Consider the following 23,829-nt stretch of genomic DNA (forward strand, 5'->3'; position numbering starts at 1 on the left):
CACACACGCGCACACACTCACACACGCACACACACACGTTAGCTTACAATTTTATTTATATATTTGCGTGTCTATGTGTGTAAAGAGGAAGTGGGAATGTAGAGTGAAGGAGTCACTCACTACAGAAAGTGAATTACTTTCACTTTATTCGTTGCACACTGTGTGTGTGCGTTTGCGTGTGCTGTATCCCACACTAAGAGAAGCATTTGACTTATACACCACAATGTGAGTTTTCTCTAAATTTTGCTTAATTGGGGTTGAAATTTTAAAAAGTGGACCTGGCAAGACCCGATGCATTCTACTCTTAAAAATGCTAGGTAAATTGTAATTGAAGAAATCCTATATTGTAGATTTCTATAAGAGACAAAGGGAGGCAGATAAAATCTGCCTTTTATAATAAGAGATATGTATATATATGGGTGAACCATTTTCTCACTATTTTCAATTTTGTGATGGAGATAGTGTAGGAAAGTTGTGAAAGGACATCAGAATAACTGGTGTAAAGCCTTAGAACTCAGAAACGATATCTTCTGTCTCCACAAATGCAGCAAAAAGTGGGAAGGAAATGCCTCTACTTATTTATTAACTATAAAATACAGCTTTCATTGCATCTTCTTCCGGTGGCTTTTAAATGACTGACAAAATTACTCTAAAATATGACTGAAACATGTTGTTTTTGTGTTTTTTCTGTGGCTTCATCTTCTGCTTCCACAAGAAGGAATGGATTGGGTGTGCTATAATTTACATCGACATGGAAAATTTTCTGAATTTGGTAAATTACAATATTTACAATATTTTTGTGTATTTTGAGGCAGAAGATGAAGTTAGAGAAAAAAACCTGCTGAAGTTGTATTTTGGAGTAATTTCATCACAGTCATTTAAAAGCTACTTGAAGAAGATGCAGAAAAAATTGTATTTTATAGTTAATAAATAAACAGGTGAGTGTTGGCAAGAGGAAAGGCATCCAGCTGAAGGAAATCTGCATGGATCCATCTGACCCATGCAGGCAGGGAAAGATGGACGTTAAAAGGATGATGGTGATGATAGTTTGAATAGATAGCTGTGTGGTCGTCAGGTAGAAACTCTCCACAAAACTGCTACAGGAATCAACTTTGGCCAATAATGTATTGTCTCTTGTCTTTCAGAAACCATTTTGTGATCTTTACCTTAAGCAAGTATTGGCATACCGGTCGACTCCACCCCTGCATCTCTTGGTGAGTATATCTGTGTGTGTACAGGAGGGAATACTCCTGTATTCTTGGTTTCAGGTGAAAGAAAAATACAGGAGGATCAGTGAATTATGATTCTATTCAACATTCTTATTGCAGTGGTCCTTCAGTTTTTCTAGACCTGGGTTTCCAACTAAGCTTTTAGCAAACCCTGAAAGCTAGGAACTTTGCAGCTGCTCCCAATGTGTGTATATATATGTATGTGTGTGCATATATTTTATATATATATATCTCGTTATTTTCTTTTCTTTCTATATTTTCATGTTTATTTTCTGGTCGATGCCAGGTTCGCCTGACTGGCTCCCATGCTGGTGGCACATAAAAAGCACCATCCAATCACGGCCAATGCCAGTACTCCCAGACTGGCTCCGGTGCCAGTGGCACATAAAAAGCACCATCCAATCACGGCCAATGCCAGTACTCCCAGACTGGCTCCGGTGCCAGTGACACATAAAAAGCACCATCCAATCACGGCCAATGCCAGTACTCCCAGACTGGCTCCGGTGCCAGTGGCACATAAAAAGCACCATCCAATCACGGCCAATGCCAGTACTCCCAGACTGGCTCCGGTGCCAGTGGCACATAAAAAGCACCATCCAATCACGGCCAATGCCAGTACTCCCAGACTGGCTCCGGTGCCAGTGACACATAAAAAGCACCATCCAATCACGGCCAATGCCAGTACTCCCAGACTGGCTCCGGTGCCAGTGGCACATAAAAAGCACCATCCAATCACGGCCAATGCCAGTACTCCCAGACTGGCTCCGTGCCAGTGGCACATAAAAAGCACCATCCAATCACGGCCAATGCCAGTACTCCCAGACTGGCTCCGGTGCCAGTGGCACATAAAAAGCACCATCAATCACGGCCATGCCAGTACTCCCAGACTGGCTCCGGTGCCAGTGACACATAAAAAGCACCATCCAATCACGGCCATGCCAGTACTCCCAGACTGGCTCCGGTGCCAGTGGCACATAAAAAGCACCATCCAATCACGGCCAATGCCAGTACTCCCAGACTGGCTCCGGTGCCAGTGACACATAAAAAGCACCATCCAATCACGGCCAATGCCAGTACTCCCAGACTGGCTCCGGTGCCAGTGACACATAAAAAGCACCATCCAATCACGGCCAATGCCAGTACTCCCAGACTGGCTCCGGTGCCAGTGGCACATAAAAAGCACTATCCAGACGGGATTAATGCCAGTGCTGCCTGACAGGTGTCACATAAAAAGCACCCACTACACTCTCAGAGTGGTTGGCATTAGGAAGGGCATCCAGCTGTAGAGACATTGCAGATCAGATTGGAGCCTGGTGCAGCCTTCTGGCTTCCTAGACCTCAGTCAAACCGTCCAACCCATGCCAGCATGGAAAACGGATGTTAAATGATTCTGATGTTTTCTCTCCATATAACTATTCAGCATTTTCATCCCTTTCGGTGAATCCATGAAAGGGACAAAAGGTTAAATTTATTTATTTTTTTTATCCAAATCCTGTCTACCTTCTTTTTCATTTCTTTTCTTTGTCTTTCCGGGTTTTGTTTTTTCTCTTCAATCCTTTCTGTCAAAGACTTTTCCATTCTTCTTTGTCGTCAAACAAATACGCATTCTTCTTTTTCCGTCACCTAGCTTCATCTTTTGATTTCTGTAAATTCAAACTATGTATATATATATATATATAAAACTGAGAATGTCTGTCTGTCTGTCTGTGTTTCCCTAAAACTTGAGAACTACACAACCAATTTCATTCAAATTTTACACATGCCTTACTTAGGGTCCATGTAGTTTCATGGGCAAAAAAAATGTTCAACTTCTTGCCTAGAGCGAGCCCATAGCCATATCATATCGTCTCCACTATTTCAGTATTACGTGTTAAAAGTGAAACAAAAACATTTCTCTATTTTATGTCACATACTTTCACTTTAACAATAAAAATAATAATAACAATTGAATTATATGTAGTAATAATTAAATCAAACTAAAGTATAATATAATCGTAACATAACAAAAGTAAAAATAGCAATTGGTATAAAATTGCATCAATGATTTGCACTTGAATAAGTGGTTTCACATGAATGGGAATTAAATTAAAAATAAAATTAGCGTGCAGAAATGGAATAGTCCAGATAGATAATAAAAAATTAAATTAAAGAAAAGACTATTGTCTATCTCTTCTCTCTATATATAAACGGCAGTTTGTCTGTCTGTGTGTCTGTCAGGTTGTACCCTTACCCTGACCACGGCTTTCAACCGATTCTGATGAAACTTGACACACACATAGCCCAATGTCATAATTCAAAACTAACGCAGCGAAAATTTTGAAAAGTTCCCCCAGTTCTGAAAATAATCGATAAATTCGACATGGGGTCGAGAATCAGAAACCCAAACATTTTCTGTTGTAGTTTTCGCAACTTGCAATCGATTTTCACCAAACTCATGGTGAAGCTTAATGTTACCCTAAGAAACTTAATTCTGATGTTAGATTTCCATGCAATACCTTACCATCAGAAACAATCGATAAAATCATGCCATTTTGGGAAATCGCGTTCAAATTCAAGATGACATATTTTCGACAATATCTTTCACAAATTGGCAGCAATTTCTTTTCAAATTCATAGCGAGCATCATGTCTGCTCCAAAGATCTATATGGCCCTTTTTATTCCAATAGGATACTTTATTACTGGAAAAAATCGGTTAATTAAATCATATGTGGCATAAATAGCAAACCGATTTGTGTATTAAACACAAACCACAGACTGTCTAGGGGACGCAACTAGACCTTTTTAACTCTCGGAACACCTGGGGTAAGTATCCCAAAATGTATAAAAATGTACAAAAACGGCAAAAAAGCGGGCAGCAATGTGAGTGACAACAACGAAAAAGTCAAAAGTGACCAAACTGAACCAACGAATGAAAAAGGTTTTTTGGTGCACACGACAAAAGCGGTTTATAATAAACCAAGAGTTTGCAAGTAGCGTCCGAGGACCCTTAGGGTACGTCAAAAATTTAAGGTAAAACGTTTGGGCTGGTAGTTATAAAGAAAGTTTAAACGAAAAAAGTATTCGAATAACTTGCGGCTGCAGCAGCTATTAGCAGAAGTGGGGCAAAGTCTCGAATGTAATTTCTTCCTGGTAGGAATTGGTTGGGTTGAATTATCGATAGCTGGTTGATAGTTATTTGGGAGTGAAGAGAAGACATTGCAACCTACACATGCGCCTTCGTTCCCTAGAGGGAAAGGACTAGATTGGGATTAGTCGTTGCCTACTAGGGGCTCTTACATACCCGGGCTATGCTGTTAGTAAAGTATACAATGTAGAGAAAAAAGAAGACTAACAATTCCAGTCTGTTATATATTTTGAGTATTGTTATCACTAGCGATATCAAGATATAACTTTGTATTTTGCATTTTATGTGTAGATATATATATATATAGATGTACATGTAATATGTACACATATATACATGCACTAGCACTATGACGCGGCAACGACGGGTCTTTAATGCTAGTATATATATATATATATATTTCTATACATTTACTGTGTGGTGAGAAGTTTGCCTCTCTCTCTCTCTCTCCCTCTCTCTCTCTGCTCTCCCCAATGCAGTCCCCTTCACTGTCCTCTCATTCTACGTCTGTGTGTCTCTACTCCAGGAGAACTGCCAGTCCTTGCTCCGCCACGTCAACCACGAAGACTTCAACGAAATCCTGCTCCCTGCTGCACAGAAAGCTACACTGCGCAACCCAGAGATCATACTGCAAGGTAACCTACCACCACCACTACCACCACCACCACTACTGTCATTAACCATCACTTATACAACTGCTATTACTACTACTACTACTACCACCACCACTACTACTACTACTATTACTACCACCACTGCTACTACTATTACCACCACCACCACTGCTACCATTACTACCACCACCACCACTGCTACCATTGCTACCACCACCACCACTGCTACTACTACTACTATTACTACCACCACCACCACTGCTACTACTACTACCACCACCACCACTGCTACCATTACTACCACCACCACCACTGCTACTACTACTACCACCACTACTACTACTACCACCACCACCACTGCTACTGCTACCCCATATATTTCTGACCTTGTACCTATGTTAGAAATGATTCTTTATTGCTGCAGAGCAATGAAATACCAGTAATCTTTTGTGGAGAGGAGGGGGGGGTTGCTGTTGATTTGAATATTTTCTTGGAGCCAGTTATGGAATCCTCATTGTTTTTTGTTATTCTGGTCAGATTCTTTATGTTCAGAATACAGATTCCACCACAGGTTGCGAGAGTTCAATGTTATCAACCCAGTTCCTCCACTATCTCTCTCTCTCTCACACACACACACACCGCCTCAAAATTTCGGGCTTTGTACCTTTAGTAGAAAGGGTTATTATTATTTTAAGGCCGGGAGCTGTCAGAATCACAAGCAGCCCAAACACAATGCCTATTTCCAGAGGTGAATTATCCAAACTCCAAAGAATTCCTCTCAACAACTGACAAGCAAAATCTGTGGTATTGAGCAGAATATTTGCTGTAGGCCATCTTTTATACCAAGACAAAACAATGTACGTGATAACACTTCCAATCAGTTAAGATCAGAAACCATGAGAGCCACTGTCTGGTACTGCATCAGGGCATTTATTATTATTATTGAGTGAGAGAACAGTGCATGCCATCAAAGTATACCCATCATGACTACCCGTCTGATAAGGGTACACCAGGTACTTGCATCACAACCATATGTGCGCGACATGGTGATCTCATATCAAGATAAACAGCACATGACCTTGTAGGTGGGGCCCAGTTAGAATTTTCTTCTGGTCGAGTAGCCCATCCCGCTGAAAAGGTCCCTGAATAAGGGCTGTTAAAGGATGTTGAACGAAACACCCATGTTTCCAGAGGTGAATTATTCAAACCCCAAAGAATCCTTCTCAACACATGGCTATGATGCTCCCCCACTACTTCTGCTCGTGATCAGAGATGCACATATCGTCAGCCACTAAGGGACTTGCTCAACTGGTTAGGTCAAACAACTGACAAGCAAATCTGTGGTATTGAGCAGAATATTTGCTGTAGGTCATCTTTTACACAAAGACGAAGCGTGTACATGATACACACTTCCAAACAGTTAAGATCAGAAGCCATGAGAGCCACTGCCTGGTACTGCATCAGGGCATTTATTATTATTATTATTGAGTGAGAGAGCAATGCATGCCATCAAAGTGACACTGGGGTAAAATATATGAAGCCCAGTATACCCATCATGACTACCCGTCTGATTATTATTATTGGGCTGAAGACAAACTTTTCTCTTTGTCCAATCCCTAATCAAGTTCTTTAAGTTTCACTTGAAAAGGAAAAATAAGGGTCAAGAGGGAAGCGGTTTTCTTCTGGCCAGTTTGCTGAAAGGTGGACCAAAGTGGTGAGAATGGTTCAAGGGAATGGACCTGCCCTGAGCATACGCATGTAATTGGGGGGGGGGGGAGCAAGACACCTGCTCCAAAAGTCAGGGTACCCATGCTTTTTTTTCATGAGCAGCCCTCAAACATCTCCCTATTTAGGATTACACATTGTTGACTTTTTGTTGTTGTTTTGTTAGTCTTGTTTACATGCAAAACCCTCACAACACACACACACACACACACATTTTTTTTGTCCCTAATGTTCTACTTAATGCAAACGCTTGTGGTTAATAAAGAAATCATCATTATTATAATAATTATTACTATCATCATCATCATCATCATCATCATCATCATCCTTATTATAATTATCATCAACACCATCATTTTATTATTATTATTGTTGTTGTTCTGTCTCTTTAGCTGTTGAACATTTACTGATTGGTGTCCAGTTAGACATGAGCAAGTATGCACTGGACTTGGCGAAACCCATCGCAAGTAAGTATGTTGCAATTCCTCCTTCGTTATACTCACCCCGTCACCCATTCCCTACCTCTCCCGCACCCATACACTCATTACAGCCCTCACCCACCCACACTTCCACGTTTTCTACCCACGTTTATGTCTATTCATCTGATACCTTGAGAGCCCCACCTGGACACCTCATCACCCCTCCACCCAATCATGCCTGCCCTACTTCCTAAATGTCAGCCTCCATGTAGCACCTCTACAGGAAGAACCTTGTTCTTTTCTGTTCTGGTCCCTGTCTCCTATATTTTAAACCCTTTTCTATCATAAAGCCATCTCTCTCTCTCTTCCTCTCAGGGTTCCGATGCGTCCAACAACTGCACTGAGCACCAGAATCTGTTTTGGCGTTGCTTCTACGGCTGGTTGACCGTTCTCATGCCAACCTCTTTACGGCACATACTGAGGGCTTTTTTTCATGCCAGCAGCATTATTGAGATCACTATGTAGCATGTAACTCTACAAGCCCTTTGGGAGATGGGATAGGTTTTATGCTAGGGCAGAGCAAGAGATGGGATAGGCTTTTTGCTAGGGCTAGAGCAAGAGATGGGATAGGCTTTTAAGTTAGGGGCAGAGCAAGAGATGGGATAGGCTTTTTGCTAGGGCTAGAGCAAGAGATGGGATAGGCTTTTAAGTTAGGGGCAGAGCAAGAGATGGGATAGGCTTTATGCTAGGGCTAGAGCAAGAGATGGGATAGGCTTTTAAGTTAGGGGCAGAGCAAGAGATGGGATAGGCTTTTTGCTAGGGCTAGAGCAAGAGATGGGATAGGCTTTTTGCTAGGGCTAGTGCAAGAGATGGGATAGGCTTTTAAGTTAGGGGCAGAGCAAGAGATGGGATAGGCTTTATGCTAAGGATAGAGCAAGAGATGGGATAGGCTTTTAAGTTAGGGGCAGAGCAAGAGATGGGATAGGCTTTATGCTAAGGGTAGAGCAAGAGATGGGATAGGCTTTATGCTAAGGGTAGAGCAAGTGTCTAAAGACCTGTTCTTTATTCTTCTACTTATTTCAGTCATTTGGCTGCAGCCACACTGGAGCACCACCTTGAAGGGTTTTAATCAAACTAATCAGGACTTATTTTTAAAACCTAGTACCTATTTTATCAATCTCTTATACTGAACCGCTAAGTTACAGGGGACATAAACACATGATTGTCAAGTGGTGATGTGGGGTACAAACATAGTCACAAAGACACACGTATATATATATATATATATATATATATATATATATATATATATATATATATACACACAATGGGCTTCTTTCAGTTTCCATCTAGCAAATTCACTCACATGTCTTTGGTTTGGCCGATGCTATAGAAGACACTTGCCCAAGGTGCCATGCAGTGGGACTGAACCCAGAGCCATGTGGATGGGAAGCAACACCTTCATCTCTCTCTCTCTCTATATATATATATATATATGCATGTTTATGTGTACTATTTCCTTCCGATTTTGACACCCTCCCTTTCTCTTAACCTCCACCACTCTTTCTGTACTCTACCTCCACCATCTCCACTCTCCATTATATCCCCACACCACACACGTTGCTCTCTTTCCCCTCCACCACCACAACACTGACAATCTACACACACACTCTCACATCTCTCTCTCTCTCTCTCTCTCTCTCTCTCTCTCTCTCTCTCTCTCTCTCTCTCTCTCTCTCACCCTCTACCTTCTCCTCTGCAGAACAGTTATTTGTCAAAGAAGAAAGTGTCCGTCAGTCGGCCAGCAATGTCCTCGAGGCCCTTGCACGACAATGCAGTTCACCCGACGCAGTTGACAGTGTCACAATACATCTGTTTCAAGTTTTAGCAGGTAAGAGATACACTCTACTCACACCCAGGGACTTATTTGCTCCCAGAACTTTTCTTGTGGAGAGGAAATCTTTGATCTCAAGACATAAGCTTTAATTTCTTTTTACATTCTGTCACATTCATCATTTAAATTGAGATAATTGTTACTGAATTTTTTGCAGTTAATCTCGGAGTTCTTTTCATCAAAATTTACAAACCCCACAAAAAAATATATTACCTGTGAAGGCAGTAACTCACACCACCTGTTAGTTTCTTAATGAAAATGCTGCAAAATCCTTCAAAGGGAAAACATTTTTATGTTATAATTAAGTAATTAATTAATAATTACGGCACGTAAAAAGCACCATCCGATCGTGGCCGTTTGCCAGACTCCCCTGGCACGTAAAAAGCACCCACTACACTCACGGAGTGGTTGGCGTTAGGAAGGGCATCCAGCTGTAGAAACACTGCCAAATCAGACTGGGCCTGGTGCAGCCTCCTGGCTTCCCAGACCCCAGTTGAACCGTCCAACCCATACTAGCATGGAAAGCGGACGTTAAATGATGATGATGATGATATGCACCACATTTTTTTTTAGCACCTGGCTGAAGCCGGTGTCACATAACTGACATGTAAAAAGCATGGAGGCAATGTGGTCAACACCAGTGTCACTTAACGAGCACCCGTGCTTGTGGCAGGTAAAAAAAACACCATTCAAGCAATGTGGGCGAAGCTGGAGTGGTTGGTGTTAGGAAGGGCATCCAGCTGTAGGAACCATGCCAAATCAGACTAGAGTTTGGACAGCCCCCCCCCCCCAGCTTACCAGCCCTAGTCAAACCGTCCAACCCATGCCAGCATGGACACTGGACGTTAAAGAATGATGATGACAAACGACTATTTACCTCAGCTGTTTTGATGCCAACCTACCTGAGACTGCTTCTGGTTTGAGGATACAAGCACCCATTTCCAAGTGTTTGAAATCCAAACCTTCTTCCATCAAAATCTCATGTTCTGGTCCAGACTTCAGTTTAACCCTTTTGCTACCTTATTTCTGTTGAGACGCTCCGTGTTTCTTTTAATTAATCCTAGCCCTTTAGCATTTAAACCGGCCATATCCGGCCAAAAGTATTCTACCTGTTTTATGTTCAAACTGGCCAGATCTGGTCTCTCACACCAACCCTACAATATCGTTTTAAAAATCAACAGCGCAGGAGTGGCTGTGTGGTAAGTAGCTTGTTTACCAACCACATAGTTCCGGGTTCAGTCCCACTGCGTGGCACCTTGGGCAAGTGTCTTCTACTGTAGCCTCGAGCCAACCAAAGCCTTATGTGTGGATTTGGTAGACGGAAACTGAAAGAAGCCTGTCGTATATATGTATATATATATATGTGTCTGTGTTTGTCCCCCTAGCATTGCTTGACAACCGATGCTGGTGTGTTTATGTCCCCGTCACTTAGCAGTTCGGCAAAAGAGACCAATAGAATAAGTACTGGGCTTACAAAGAATAAGTCCCGGGGTTGAGTTGCTCGATTAAAGGCGGTGCTCCAGCATGGCCGCAGTCAAATGACTGAAACAAGTAAAAGAGTAAAGAGTAAGAGTATATCCGGCCAAAAGTATTCTACCTGTTTTATGTTCAAACTGGCCAGAGCTGGTCTCTCACACCAACCCTACAATATCGTTTTAAAAATTAACAGCTACCTCATCAAAATCTCATAGCTCCAAGATAATGCCTGATTAGTTCAAGACAATGTGGATAAAAAAGGATTAATTTTAGCAGAATAATGCGAACACTAAAGGGTTAAATGTAACAAAGAATTTAGTAAAATAACTTCGTTATCATTAAGCTAGTGTTAGGAACATAAATTGTGACTAAGGTTTGGTAGAAGATTTTTATTGAGAACTTTTGAAAACAAGACATTTGTACTACAGAGCCAGGGGCTGTTTCAGCCAGGTTGGTATCAAAAGGGTTAAATATACCTCTACATTTAGGCAAATGGACATTAGAAGCATTTGGAAGGGTGTGGAATGGAGGAAATTTTTGCTATTATTTCTAGCATATAGAGGGACCACATTTATGTCTCCTCTCATTTCTTCTACTGATTATTTTTTTCTTAACTCTTTTGTTACCATATTTCTGTTGAGATGCTCTGTGTTTCTTTCAATTAATTTTAAATATAACAAAGAATTTAATGAAATAACTTCATTATCATTAAGCAGTTAAAAATATAAAATTGTGACTAAGGTTTGGTGGAAGATTTTAATTCAGAACTTTTAGAAACATGACATTTGTACTAGAGAGCCAAAGTCGGCTTCAGTCGGGTTCGTATCGAAAGGGTGGTTAATGATGACGAAATTATTTTACTAAATTCTTCATTAATGTCGAAATTAGAGAAGACTCGTCAAGCCAAATGAATTTCTTATTCTGTACAGTGCCAATGAAATGTAAAGGTAGCTGTGCCAATGGCACATAAAAGCCACCACACTCTTGGAGTTGTTGGCATTATGAATGAAGACTGGAGCCTGGTGCCACTCTCTGACTTCCCAAATCCTGTCAAAGTAACCGTCCAACCCATGCCAGCATGGAAAGCAGATACTAAATGATGATGATGATGAAAGAGGAATATGGTATCAAAAGGGGGTTTTTTTTAACAAAAAAAAGCTGTCATTTCTGCAAATATTGCCAATTTTCTCAACAATCTGATCACAAGTAAAAACACTAAAAACATTTGAATAAAAAGACCCAGTTTCACTCAGTCATTACAGAACTCCCATTTTGCCTCTTCATCAGTGTTTAACATCCATCTCCCATGCATTCACGAAAAGGACCGTTCACAGGAGCTACCCAGGTAGAAAAACTACCCAAGGCTACTGTGTCAGTTATTGCAGGGACCTTTTTGGCTGGATACCCTTCCTAACACTAAACCGCTCCACAGACATAATTATATTTCTGTTACCATTTTTAATTAGTATCTCTAATTAGTTTTCTCTCTCCCACCCCTGTCACCACCACCACAGGTTCGGAAGGCAAGTTGATTTCAGCTGACCAACGCATTGGTGTTCTAAATGGCATCAACAGTCTCAGTCACCATGTGGTCAGTGGTGTGGCTGTTGTCCAGAAACTCACAGCTTCTATCACAGAACGGTTCATTCCCATCCTGGGGCAAGAAGGTCAGTATGCACTTCTCTTGTTAATCTTATTGTGTGTAGCATGTGACACATGAACTGGATGGATGTTAAGGATGGATGGATGGATGTGTGTGTTTATGGTACATACAAAGTATTGAGTGTATGTATGTATGCATTGTGTAATGTATATATCTGTGTAGTGGTGTATGGAGACTGGATGTGTATTTATATGTGTGTGTGTGTATATATATATATATATATATATCCTTCAATGCCCACAAGGGGCTAAACATAGAGGGGACAAACAAGGACAGACAAACAGATTAGGTCGATTACATCGACCCCAGTGCGAAATTGGTACTTAATTTATCGACCCCGAAAGGATGAAAGACAAAGTCAACCTCGGCGGAATTTGAACTCAGAACGTAACGACAGACGAAATACCACTAAGCATTTCGCCCAGTGCGCTAACGTTTCTGCCAGCTCGCCGCCTGTATATGTGTGTGTGTGGGGATGTATATGTATATAGCATGGTGTGTGTGTGTGCATGTGTATAGTATATATTTGTGTGCCGCTGTGTACAGTGATGTGTGTTTGTCTGGTGATCCATGTAATTGCACACTGACCAGTCGATCAGTGTGTCTGTCTGTGTGTCACTCAACTACGGTCATCTCCTTTCTCTGTCCTTTACTGTTGCAGTTCATGAGGGGACGTTGGTCTGTATACTCCAAGTATTAACCTCCTGGTGTTCACGTTTACACACTGAAGTCCCGCCTGCCCTCGTTGATGGTTTCAAGGTAAGTTGGCTTCATCTTCTGCCTCCACACTTCCACATCCATGCAACTATTACCTGTGGCACATAAACTTTATTCCCCCAACCACTGTGTGGCACCGTGGGAAAAGTGTCTTCTTCTATAGCCTCGGACCGACCAAAGCCTTGTGAGTGAATTTGGTAGATGGAAACTGAAAGAAGCCTGTGTGTCTGTGTTTGTCCCCCCCACCATCGCTTGGCAACTGATGTTGGTATTTTTACATTCTTAGCAGTTCGGCAAAAGAGACTGATAGAATAAGGCTTGCAAATAATAAGTCCTGGGGTCGATTTGTTCAACTAAAAGTAGTGCTCCAGCATGGCCACAGTCAAATGACAGTGACTGAATCCTTTGGTGATCTGCTTGAGAAGACCCCTCAAACCAAGTGAAATCATAGTCATGGCTGGTGTCACATCAATGGCACCCTTGCCAGTGGCACATAAAAAGCACCTTTCAAGTGTTGGGCCTCAGAGAGGCAAAGGAGCTGATGCTGGTGGCATGGGAAAAGCTCCTTTCGAGTGTTTGGCCTAACAGGGGCAATGGCCGTGACCTTTGGCATTATGTCATGCTTGAGAAGGAGACCCATGAAGCCAAGTAAAATTGTAGCCGTGGCAGATGTTGGTGTCACACAAATGGCGGCACCCGTAATGGTAACACATGAAAGCTTATTATTACACTCTCATAGTGGTTGGTTTTAGGAAGGGCTTTAGGCCATAGAAACCATACCAAATCAGACAAGAGTCTGGTGCAGCCTTCCAGCTTACCTGCCCGGGTCATACCATCCAACCCATGCCCAATGATTATATATATATATGGCTGTGTGGTTAGGGAGCTTGCTTCCTAGCTACATGGTTTCGGGTTCAGTCCCACTGCGTGGCACTTTGGGTTGGTGTCTTCCACTATAGCCCTGAGCCGACCGGAGCTTTGTGATTGAATTCGGTAGGTGGGAGTTACTGCCGTGTGTGTATATGTGCGTATAGCTGCTCAGTTCCTCTCCCAAAGAGAGAGAGAGGGATATATATATATATATTTATGTATATGTAAAAAAATACAAACTGGGACAAGAACGCAAAACATTTAGAAGACAATACAAAAAACCCGGACGGGACATTCGAAGCCTTCAATCTTCAGTCAAGAACCGGATCATCCTCGCAATTTCGGCTGATTAATCTTGAGATCACTCTGATCCGGCCAGCCCCAAGGAAAAACTAAGCTACGGGCATTAGATTTCTTGGAAAAAGGATCGAATGTATACGAAACAAGGACAGAAAAACGGACGATGCCACACGAATATAAAATACAAAAAACAATAATAGTAAAAATATATGTCTAGCCATCTTCGTTATTTTATGATTTTCTCATTACTATTTTGCTGAATTGGCCATTGATTCCTATGGCAAATACTATAAACTGACAAAGCTGGAGGAGAATGGAGGGCAAATTCATCGTAGCGTTGCCATTGCTTGACTGAATCCTTGCAAAACAAATGTTGGTGACTGCAAGAGCACCCCGTTGTAAAATGCTGCCCGTAAGAGAAATCTCCATCCAAACTCAAGCTAGCATGGTTGAAAAATGGATCTTTTATCTTCTATCTTTCACTTGTTTCAGTCATTTGTGGCCAAGCTGGGGCACTGGCTTGAGGAATTCTAGTCAAGCAAATCATCTCCAGTACTTATTCATTTTTGGGTAAAGCCTCATCTTTATTCTGTTGGACTCTTTTTCCAAACCACTGAGTTACAGGGGATGTAAACACACCAACACCAATTGCTGTGTCTGTTGGTGGGGAACAGACACAGACACACGCATGATAGGCTTCTTTCAGTTTCCATCTACCAAATGCCCTTACAAGGCTTTGGTCGGCCCAAGGCTATAGTAAAAGACACTGGAGCAAGGTGCCATGCAATGGGACTGAACTGGGAGCCATGTGGTTAGCAAGCAGAGTTCTTACCGCACAGCCATGCCTCTGCCTATATCTTTATATATAAAACTGAAGTTGTGTGTGTGTCTGTCTACTCCGATTTAGATTCCTAACTACTCCCACATTTTGCGGTGCAGTTTAACCAAAAGCGGGTATCTTATAGTCGTGATTCATATCGAGCCCTTCTAGGTATTAGTGCGCGTCTACAATGAGTCTACGATTTAAAAAAAATTTGCCATCATTTTTCCGCAGTTTTTGCTTGGTTTATATAAGGGAAGTAACTCTCTAAAACTGCTTATATAGTTATTTCCCTTACAAATCCGAGCAACGCTGCTAGTGTTAAATAAACAAACAAATGATTCTGTCTTCTCTCTGCCTTTCCAGAAAGGACTCACCCTTAAGACTTCCACATCTGCGGTACGCAATGCCTACATATGTTGTATGGTTTCTGCATTTCATGGTAATTATTGGCCATAATTTCTTTTTATTTTTGCATTATTCTCCTTCTCTCTCTCTCTCTCTCTCTCTCTCTCTCTCTCTCTCTACCACACTGTGTCTCTCTGTCTCCTTCACTCTTCCCCTATCCTCCACCTTGCCCCTCACCTCTCCCTCCCTATTCTATACTCAATCTGTCACCCTCTTACTCTCTCTCCTCTCCTCCACCTCACCCTGCTCTTTCTCTCCCCCTTACTCTATACTCAGCTTCTCACTCCCTCTCCATTCTCCCCTCTATCCCCTGCACTTCACCTCTCCCCTACCCTCCAGCTTTTCCCCTCCCTTATCCTATACTCAACATCCTGCCATCTCTCACTTCCCTCTCTCCTGCCCTGCACTTCACCCCCTCCCACTCTCTCCCCCATCTATTTACCTCCCCCCGCTCTCCTTTACTCACTCTCCGTCTCTTGTTCTCTCCATCAGGTGACACCTTACTCCAGGCACAGAAAGTGGTGCCCCTCCTGTTGCAAGTCGTTGAGAAGGCCAGCAATCAACCCAATCAGACACAATTAGTCACGGAGGCCTTGTCTGCCTCCCGTCTGTTGCTCCAGCTGAGCCTGGCTGACATCCAGTATGAGACGAAGCTTGCCCAGTTCTGGAACGTCGTCCTTGATGCCAGCAAACTGCTCTTCTTCAACGACAAGAGCCTCTCTTCCCTGTCTGATGAAGGTCAGTTCTTCTTTCACATTCAACTCCCTTAGCAGTTGAGCCAGTCACATCCAGACCAAAGTGTTCTTCCTGTTTTATGTTCAAACTAACCAGATCTGGACTCTCACACCTACCCAACAATGTCAATCTAAAAATATACAATTACATCTGCCAGCCTCATCTGGCACCTGTGTCGGTGGCACACAAAAAACACCATCCGAGCGTGGCCGTCTGGCACCTGTGTCGGTGGCTCACAAAAAACACCATCCGAGCGTGACCGTTCGCCAGCCTCGTCTGGCACCTGTGTCGGTGGCACATAAAATCACCCACTACACTCACGGAGTGGCTGGCGTTAGGAAGGGCATCCAGCTGTAGAAACACTGCCAGATCTGACTGGCCTGGTGCAGCCTTCGGGCTCCCCAGACCCCAGTTGAACCGTCCAACCCATGCTAGCATGGAAAGCGGATGTTAAATGATGATGATGATGACATCATTCAAATCTCAAAGCTACAAAATAATGCTTGATTAACCCCTTCCAGGCGAAAGTTTTTGGAGAAAATGCTTCATTTTCAGATGAATTTTTTTAATAGTATTTTTAATATTGATTATGGAAATGTCTATTTCTAATAGATTTAATAATGCTTACAGTCAGTTTTTCGAAATCAGTGGCAGACGTCACTAGAAAAACTCTTATATATTTGCAAAGCAGCCTTGTCTTTCATCGTGACCTGGTGGTTACCGCCCGTTGATAAGAGACAATAATCTCGAAACCGGTCCGTGCGTATCACTCAGGCTTGCGAGGAAGGGATGGCCTCCCTTTGCAAATACTTCAAGGGCACTGAAATGGTGTCTAAAGCCAGCTGGAGACGATGATCTCCTGGGGCTATAGAGCTACAGTAACACCCCCTCCCCTTTGTGGTTAGCCATATTAAGATGGTTTCTATACTTTACATTATCGAGCAATTACTGTTTACATCTCATTCTGAGATTTAATAATGCTTATTTCTAATATTTCACTTGAAATTTTATTTTGAAGATTTGGTAAAAACAAGATAACTTGCCTTCCCATATTATTTCTTTTATTAATTGCCTTTTTTTTTTTAACATTATCATCAAAAGTAAAAGGGGATTACATATTTTATCTTATTTTACACTTTTTTTTTTGTATGTCTTCTCAAAAATCTGGTTTTTTTTTATATGTATTTATTTTTCTGAGCTTGATGTCTGGGTGTAATTTGTAAAAAAAATTTTTTTAATTAAAAAAAAAGAGTAAAAACTGAAAAATGCCAATTGACGTGTGAATTTGTCTGTGGCTGTTTTTGAAATTATGTTTTGGCTGAGTGTACCTGTCACATTCTGGAAAAGACAAATTCGGTAAAGTTGAGTTAACTCGTCTTTGCCAGGTAAAGGGTTAATTCAAAACCATGTCCATTATCATCAATCATCGTTTAACGTCCGCTTTCCATGCTGGCATGGGTTGGACAGGATGACTGAGAACTAGCAAACTGAGGGGCCGGTCCAGGCCCCAGTCTGATCTGGCAAGGTTTCTACAGCTGGATGCCCCTCCTAACACCAACCGCTCCGAGAGTGTAGTGGGTGCTTTTTATGTGCCACCGGAACAGGGGTCAGTCAGCTGGCACTGGCATCGGCCACATTTGGATGGTGCTTTTTATGTGCCACCGGCACAGGGGCCAGTCAGCTGGCACTGGCATCGGCCACATTTGGATGGTGCTTTTTATGTGCCACCAGCACAGGATAAATAAAACATTTCATTTGACAGAGTGATTTCAATGCTAAAGGGTTATACACACACACACACACACACACACATATGTATGTATATAGTTGAAAAGATTCTTATTATTAGGACAGTGAGCTGGCAGAACCATTAGCATGCTGGACAAAATATTTACCGGTACTTTGCCGATCATTATGTTCTGAGTTCAAATTCTGCCATGGTCAACTTTGCCTTTCATTCTTTGGGGGTCGATAAATTAGGTACCAGTGAAATTCTGGGGTCGATATAATCGACTGGTCCCCTCCCACAAAATGTCAGGTCTTGTGCCTCAAACAAACAATTATTATTAAGTCCAGTGACCTGATAGAATTGTCAGCATGCCAGACAAAATACTCCTCAATGCCACCATCTTGTGTCTGTTTTCCATGCTGGCATGGGTTGGACAGTTTGACTGGGGCTGGCAAGTCAGAAGACTGCCAAGCTCTTCTGTCTGTTTTGCCCTGGTTCCTTCAGCTGGATGCCCTTCTTAATGCCAATCAATTTACAGATTGTACAGGGTGCTTTTTTGCATGATACCTGCACTGGTAAGATTACCAAGGGAGGAAGTAGTGCTGAGGGAGGTGGCTTTGTGAAATATTGTGTTGTTAAGTAGGTTCCTCCCACTGGTGTGATGTGTGACTGCCGTTGTACTGCAGTTGCTGTTTTACACTAGTAGCCACAATAGTTACTAGTCGTGGGATACCGTTGTATCTCTTCATACCAGAATAGTAATACACCAGCTTCTTCTGTCTTGCTTTTGCTGATAGCTCCACAAGACCCTGACTCGAACTGTTGACCCTCAACCCTGCGACTCTCCCTTGATGACTGACTGGTCTATTTTTACTGGGAGGGGTATACAGTTTCATTATACATCAGATTGTATGACAGGAACAGGTTCTTTGCTGTAGAGAATCCTGAACACCCCCTTGTGAATGAAGGTGGACTAATCGATTCCAGAAGATTAGAACTGAATGAACTGTCAGTTGGGATCGTCAACGTCGTTGGTTGAACTGATTTGGTTTAACCATGTTAGTTTGACTTGTTGGTAGTTGAACAGTGAATGCTGAGTATTGTACTTAGGTTCAAGAAGTTCAGAGCGTGTTCTGTGTTAACATAGATTTCTGCGATCGGTAATTTTTAGATAACCACAACCATTTTGTAGCTGAGATACCAGTGCTGGTGGCACGTAAGAGAACCGTCCGAACGTGGCCGTTACCAGCGCCGCCCCGACTGGCCTCCATGCTGGTCGCACGTAAAAAGCACCATCCAATCGTGGCCGTTTGCCAGCCTCGTCTAGCACCTGTGTCGGTGACACGTAAAAAGCACCATCCAATCGTGGCCGTTTGCCAGCCTCGTCTGGCACCTGTGCAGGTGGCACGTAAAAAGCACCCACTACACTCACGGAGTGGTTGGCGTTAGGAAGGGCATCCAGCTGTAGAAACATTGCCAGATCAGACTGGAGCCTGGTGAAGCCTTCTGGCTTCCCAGACCCCAGTTGAACCGTCCAACCCATGCTAGCATGGAGAACGGACGCTAAACGATGATGATGATGATTTTACACCATATGTGTATACCCATGTCATAAGAGCTACCCTATTTCAAGGTGGAGTGGGGTGGTTGTGAAGGTGAATAAAGAGACATGGTATGGGTGAGTCACTGAGTTCATTGAAGTGTTGTGTCATTTATCTTTTTCTTTTTCTTTTCCATTGCAGCATTTCTCGATCTCATTTTCATGGTTGAGAAACTCATTCTGGACTTTCCGACAATGGATCTCAACAAAATCTCCAAGTAAGCAAGTTTTTTTGTTTTTTTTTTTTTGCATTCTATGTCAGGTTAGAAACCTATCAAATTCCCTCCAAATTCACATTTGCAATGTCTAACATAGTTATCTCCCTTGCATACATTGCACAGCATCCCCCCCCTCCCTCGTTCTCTCCTTATTTCTGCTCTGCTCTTCACTCCCTGATCACACTCAACTGGCAGCGGGACTTGGCATTGTTCCTTTTATGTCTCTTAGCTTTGTGTTCAACCCTTGCAGCATTTAAACTGGCCCCTATCCGACCAAAGTGTTCTTCCTGTTTTATGTTCAAACGGACCGGGTCTGACCTCTCACACCTACCCTACAATGCCATTCTAAACATAAGCAATCTTGTCTTCGAAATCTCAAAGTTGCGAGATTATACAAGATTAATTTTATAAAATGTGAATATAGAGGCGCAGGCATGGCTGTGTGGTAAGAAGCTTGCTTCTCAACTTCATGGTTCCAGGTTCAGTCCCACTGCGTGGCAACTTGAGCAAGTGTCTTCTTCTGTAGCCTCAGGCTAACCAAAGCCATGTTAGTGGGTTTAGATGACGGAAACTGAAAGAAGCCTGTGTGTCCACCCCCACCATTATTTGACAACCAGTGTTGGTGTGTTTATGTCCCTGTAACTTACTAGTTAAGCAAAAGAGACTAGTAGAACAAGACCACTAGGTTTACAAAGAATAAGTCCTGAGGTCGATTTTTCTTTTCTTTTTTTTTGGTTTAAAAAAAGAAAAACCTATAAGGCAGTGCTCCAGCATGGCCACAGACTGAAACAAGTAAAAGGAATAAAAGAATAATGTATGCGTATGTCTTTGTCTCCCTTTCAAACAGGCCCCTGTACAAAGCCCTCGTGCTCGGCCTCACCCACTCCAGCTGGTTGGTGCGGAAGCAATCAATGCAGTGCTTGAAACGTGTCTTCCACCTTAGCGATCGCTTGTCGATGGTGGTGGCCATCATAGCTGAGCTGGACAACGTGTTGACCTCCATGAAGGTAAGTGACGTTTATTTTGATTCATGCTACAACTCTGGGCACCATCTTTAGCAGTAACATTTAGGATATATATATATATATATATATATATATTTCTTTACTGCCCACAAGGGGCTAAACATAGAGGGAACAAACAAGGACAGACTAACGGATTAAGTCGATTACATCGACCCCAGTGCGAAACTGGTACTTTATTTATTGACCCCGAAAGGATGAAAGGCAAAGTTGACCTCGGCGGAATTTGAACTCAGAACGTAACGACAGACGAAATACGGCTACGCATTTCGCCCGGCGTGCTAACCGTTCTGCCAGCTCTATATTAATAAATAAAATAAAACATCTGCATATATATAAACATATATGTACGTACCTACCTCTACATGTACATCTACACGCATATATGAGTACAGGACACCAAAAGGACGTCGAACACAATGAGAAACGAAAACATAGACACAAACCCAAGGAACTGGACATTTTTTTTTAAACAACAAAAAAATAGAGTACAGGACAATTAACACAAAGAAAAAACCCCTTCTTCAGTCGCTATGGTTTCATCTACTCTACGTTTCGAAGGTGAAAGCGAGACATATCTTCGACAAGGTAAAAACGGTAAGATAACAAGAGAAAGAAAGAGACCTCAATATTATGTAAATAGAGGAATTTATCTGTAAAGTAATATGTTACAATTACTCAATAGTCAAGATAAAACTCTGAGTTTCAGATGCCGAAGTGGAAATCCACAACACCATCTCTTCGGTTATCTGGCCATCTGAAAAAAATACCATTATATAAAGGGAAATTACTGTGTTATAATTCTGCTACTTATATAAAATAAGATTAAAATTTCATAGTAAACATGTCTATTCATACTCTCGCATGTGCGCTTGCGGATCCATGTGCGTACTTATACGTCACTATGAAAACGTACACATCTTCACTCGCATTTTTCGCCAAATATATACGCATATATATACAAACTCATACACACACACACATGCGTACCGTAAAAGTTCATACATACATCTATATACGCACAAGCACAAGAAAACAGTATTTATATAACGATATTTTTTCATAGCGTTTTTTCAGATGGCCAGATAACCAAAGAGATGGTGTTGTGGATTTCCACTTCGGCATCTGAAACTCAGAGTTTTATCTTGACTATTGAGTAATTGTACATATTACTTTTTAAATATATATATATATATATATATATATATATATATATACAACTAATGTAGGATAAAATTTTTTTCGGGAAAAAAATTTTATCAATAGCCAGCATATCAAAAAATACCTTTAAAGGTTAAATTTATAAATAATTTGCAAAATAAGGGCAAAAGAAAAATTCTAATGCCAAATATGCCGAAAAAAAGACAAAATTGTCAATAACCATTTTAATTTATGCATCTCGAAATAACCGATAGAAATTTCTAAAAAATCCGTTATTACCGTATTGGTCCCAATTTCGGGATTAATTAAAATGGTTATTGACAATTTTGTCTTTTTTTCGGCATATTTGGCATTAGAATTTTTCTTTTGCCCTTATTTTGTAAATTATTTATATATATATATTATATATATGTATATATATACTTTAATTAAAGCACCAGAAAATTCAACAAAACCTGTTACTCTGAGTTTCCCGTTGCCGTTTATCGGACAGTTTTTGCTAGAATTTTGTTGAATTTTCTGCTGCTTTAAATAAAGCATATTACTCTACCACTGGTATTTGAGTACTCTTTTTTCCACCTTGTTTCACATTTATGTGTTTACTCCGGTATATATATATATATATATACATACATACATCAGTTTCACATGCCCTAACCCAACAAACCAAACTGCATCTCTTTCTCATGCCCTATACTTATGTTCATCTTTCACTGCCCTGTTCACTGTATCATTACTATCTTGTTGCCCCCCCCTATCTATAAACCCAGGTTTCACTGCACTCCCCAACCGCACACTTTTTGCATTCATGTGAAATCCCTACTCCCTACTTATGCACCTTTAATATTCCCCCATCCCACTTATATTCTGATCCCTGCACCTTGAGAGTATGCCCTGACATTTCAGCACCATCTCTCTCTCTCCCTCCCTCTGATTGCGTAACCACGTATCCCCTCTACAGCAGGACACCTCTTTCTATCCCTCTCTCATACCTCAAACCTCTCCTCAAAGGATCTGTCTTTTAGAGAAGGTTTCATATTTTTGTTAGAGTGAGTGATGAACGTTTTTACTGATTTGTCATCAGCTTTGGCTTTTGTGCCGCAGCCTCTTCAGTGGGGTCACGTTGACTCGGCTAGCATGGATACACACACACACACACACACATACTGTTCTCCCCTATTTACCCTCAACCTCATTCCATCCTTGCATCTCCATGATCTGTGCTATATGTCCATTGTGGACATGTTACCATGTGTGTGCATTCTGGCACCTCCATACTATCACCATGGTAACAAAGTATTCATGACGATGTCTGTTCAAGGGAAAATATGATAAATATTACCTTATTTGGAAACTGGTGAGGGTTTCGCAACTCAAAGGGCCTCTAACCTTAAAAAAATCAGCCTTGAGGAATTCTGTCCAATCCATGCAAGATTGGAAAAATAGATGTTATGGTGATGATGATGATGATTTTATTCCAACAGATTCCAACAACTCCATCTCTGAGTGAAGATTCTGAAGAACAGGATACTAAGAAGATCGATGCCAAAGTGTTTGGCAATGCCCTTCTTGCACTTTGCAAAATACCAGATCCCAAACCATCGGAAATTGAAACCTTGGCTCTTGCTGCTTTCATCTCTGCCCATCATCCGATAATTGGTAAGTACTTCACCTGCTTCCATCTCACTAGTCTCTCTTCTTTCACATCTCTATTTGCATCACCAAACTTATATACTACATCATTTATCCTCATCCTCATTTAACATCCATTGTCCATGCTGGCATGGACAATGGATGGTTTGACCAGGACTGGCAAGGCTGGAAGGTTGCACCAGGTTCCAGTCTGATTTGGCATAGTTTCTTATAGTTGGATGCCTTTCCCAATGCCAACCACTCCCAGAGTGTAATGGGTGCTTTTTACATGCCAGCGGCACAGGTGCCATTTGCGTAGGATAAAAATTTGCCACAACTGTGCCGCCCCGACTGGCCTCCGTGCCGGTGGCACGTAAAAAGCACCATCCGATCGTGGTCGTTGCCAGCCTCGTCTGGCACCCTGTGGAACTGAACCCTGAACATTGTGGTTGAGAAGCAAGATTCTTACCAC

General features: G+C 41.8%; 2 protein-coding genes across 2 annotated transcripts in view; one reads left to right on the top strand and one right to left on the bottom strand.

Moving 5' to 3' along the window:
* The window catches only part of LOC118768486 (putative uncharacterized protein DDB_G0282133), a 389,663-nt gene that overhangs the window by 220,664 nt on the left and 145,170 nt on the right, over nucleotides 1-23,829 (bottom strand). The gene's annotated exons all lie outside the window — the stretch shown is intronic.
* Nucleotides 1-23,829, top strand: part of LOC115226294 (eIF-2-alpha kinase activator GCN1) — a 156,044-nt gene that overhangs the window by 32,105 nt on the left and 100,110 nt on the right. Inside the window, exons 7-17 of the mRNA XM_029797282.2 lie at nucleotides 1,146-1,214; nucleotides 4,881-4,989; nucleotides 7,086-7,160; nucleotides 8,875-9,003; nucleotides 11,997-12,149; nucleotides 12,807-12,904; nucleotides 15,219-15,294; nucleotides 15,753-15,998; nucleotides 19,467-19,542; nucleotides 20,390-20,549; nucleotides 23,210-23,384. Of these exons, the coding sequence (XP_029653142.1) occupies nucleotides 1,146-1,214; nucleotides 4,881-4,989; nucleotides 7,086-7,160; nucleotides 8,875-9,003; nucleotides 11,997-12,149; nucleotides 12,807-12,904; nucleotides 15,219-15,294; nucleotides 15,753-15,998; nucleotides 19,467-19,542; nucleotides 20,390-20,549; nucleotides 23,210-23,384 (1,366 nt within the window). The remainder of the gene's footprint in view (nucleotides 1-1,145; nucleotides 1,215-4,880; nucleotides 4,990-7,085; nucleotides 7,161-8,874; nucleotides 9,004-11,996; nucleotides 12,150-12,806; nucleotides 12,905-15,218; nucleotides 15,295-15,752; nucleotides 15,999-19,466; nucleotides 19,543-20,389; nucleotides 20,550-23,209; nucleotides 23,385-23,829) is intronic.

Source organism: Octopus sinensis, linkage group LG30, assembly GCF_006345805.1.
Source record: "Octopus sinensis linkage group LG30, ASM634580v1, whole genome shotgun sequence".
Lineage (NCBI taxonomy): Eukaryota > Metazoa > Mollusca > Cephalopoda > Octopoda > Octopodidae > Octopus > Octopus sinensis.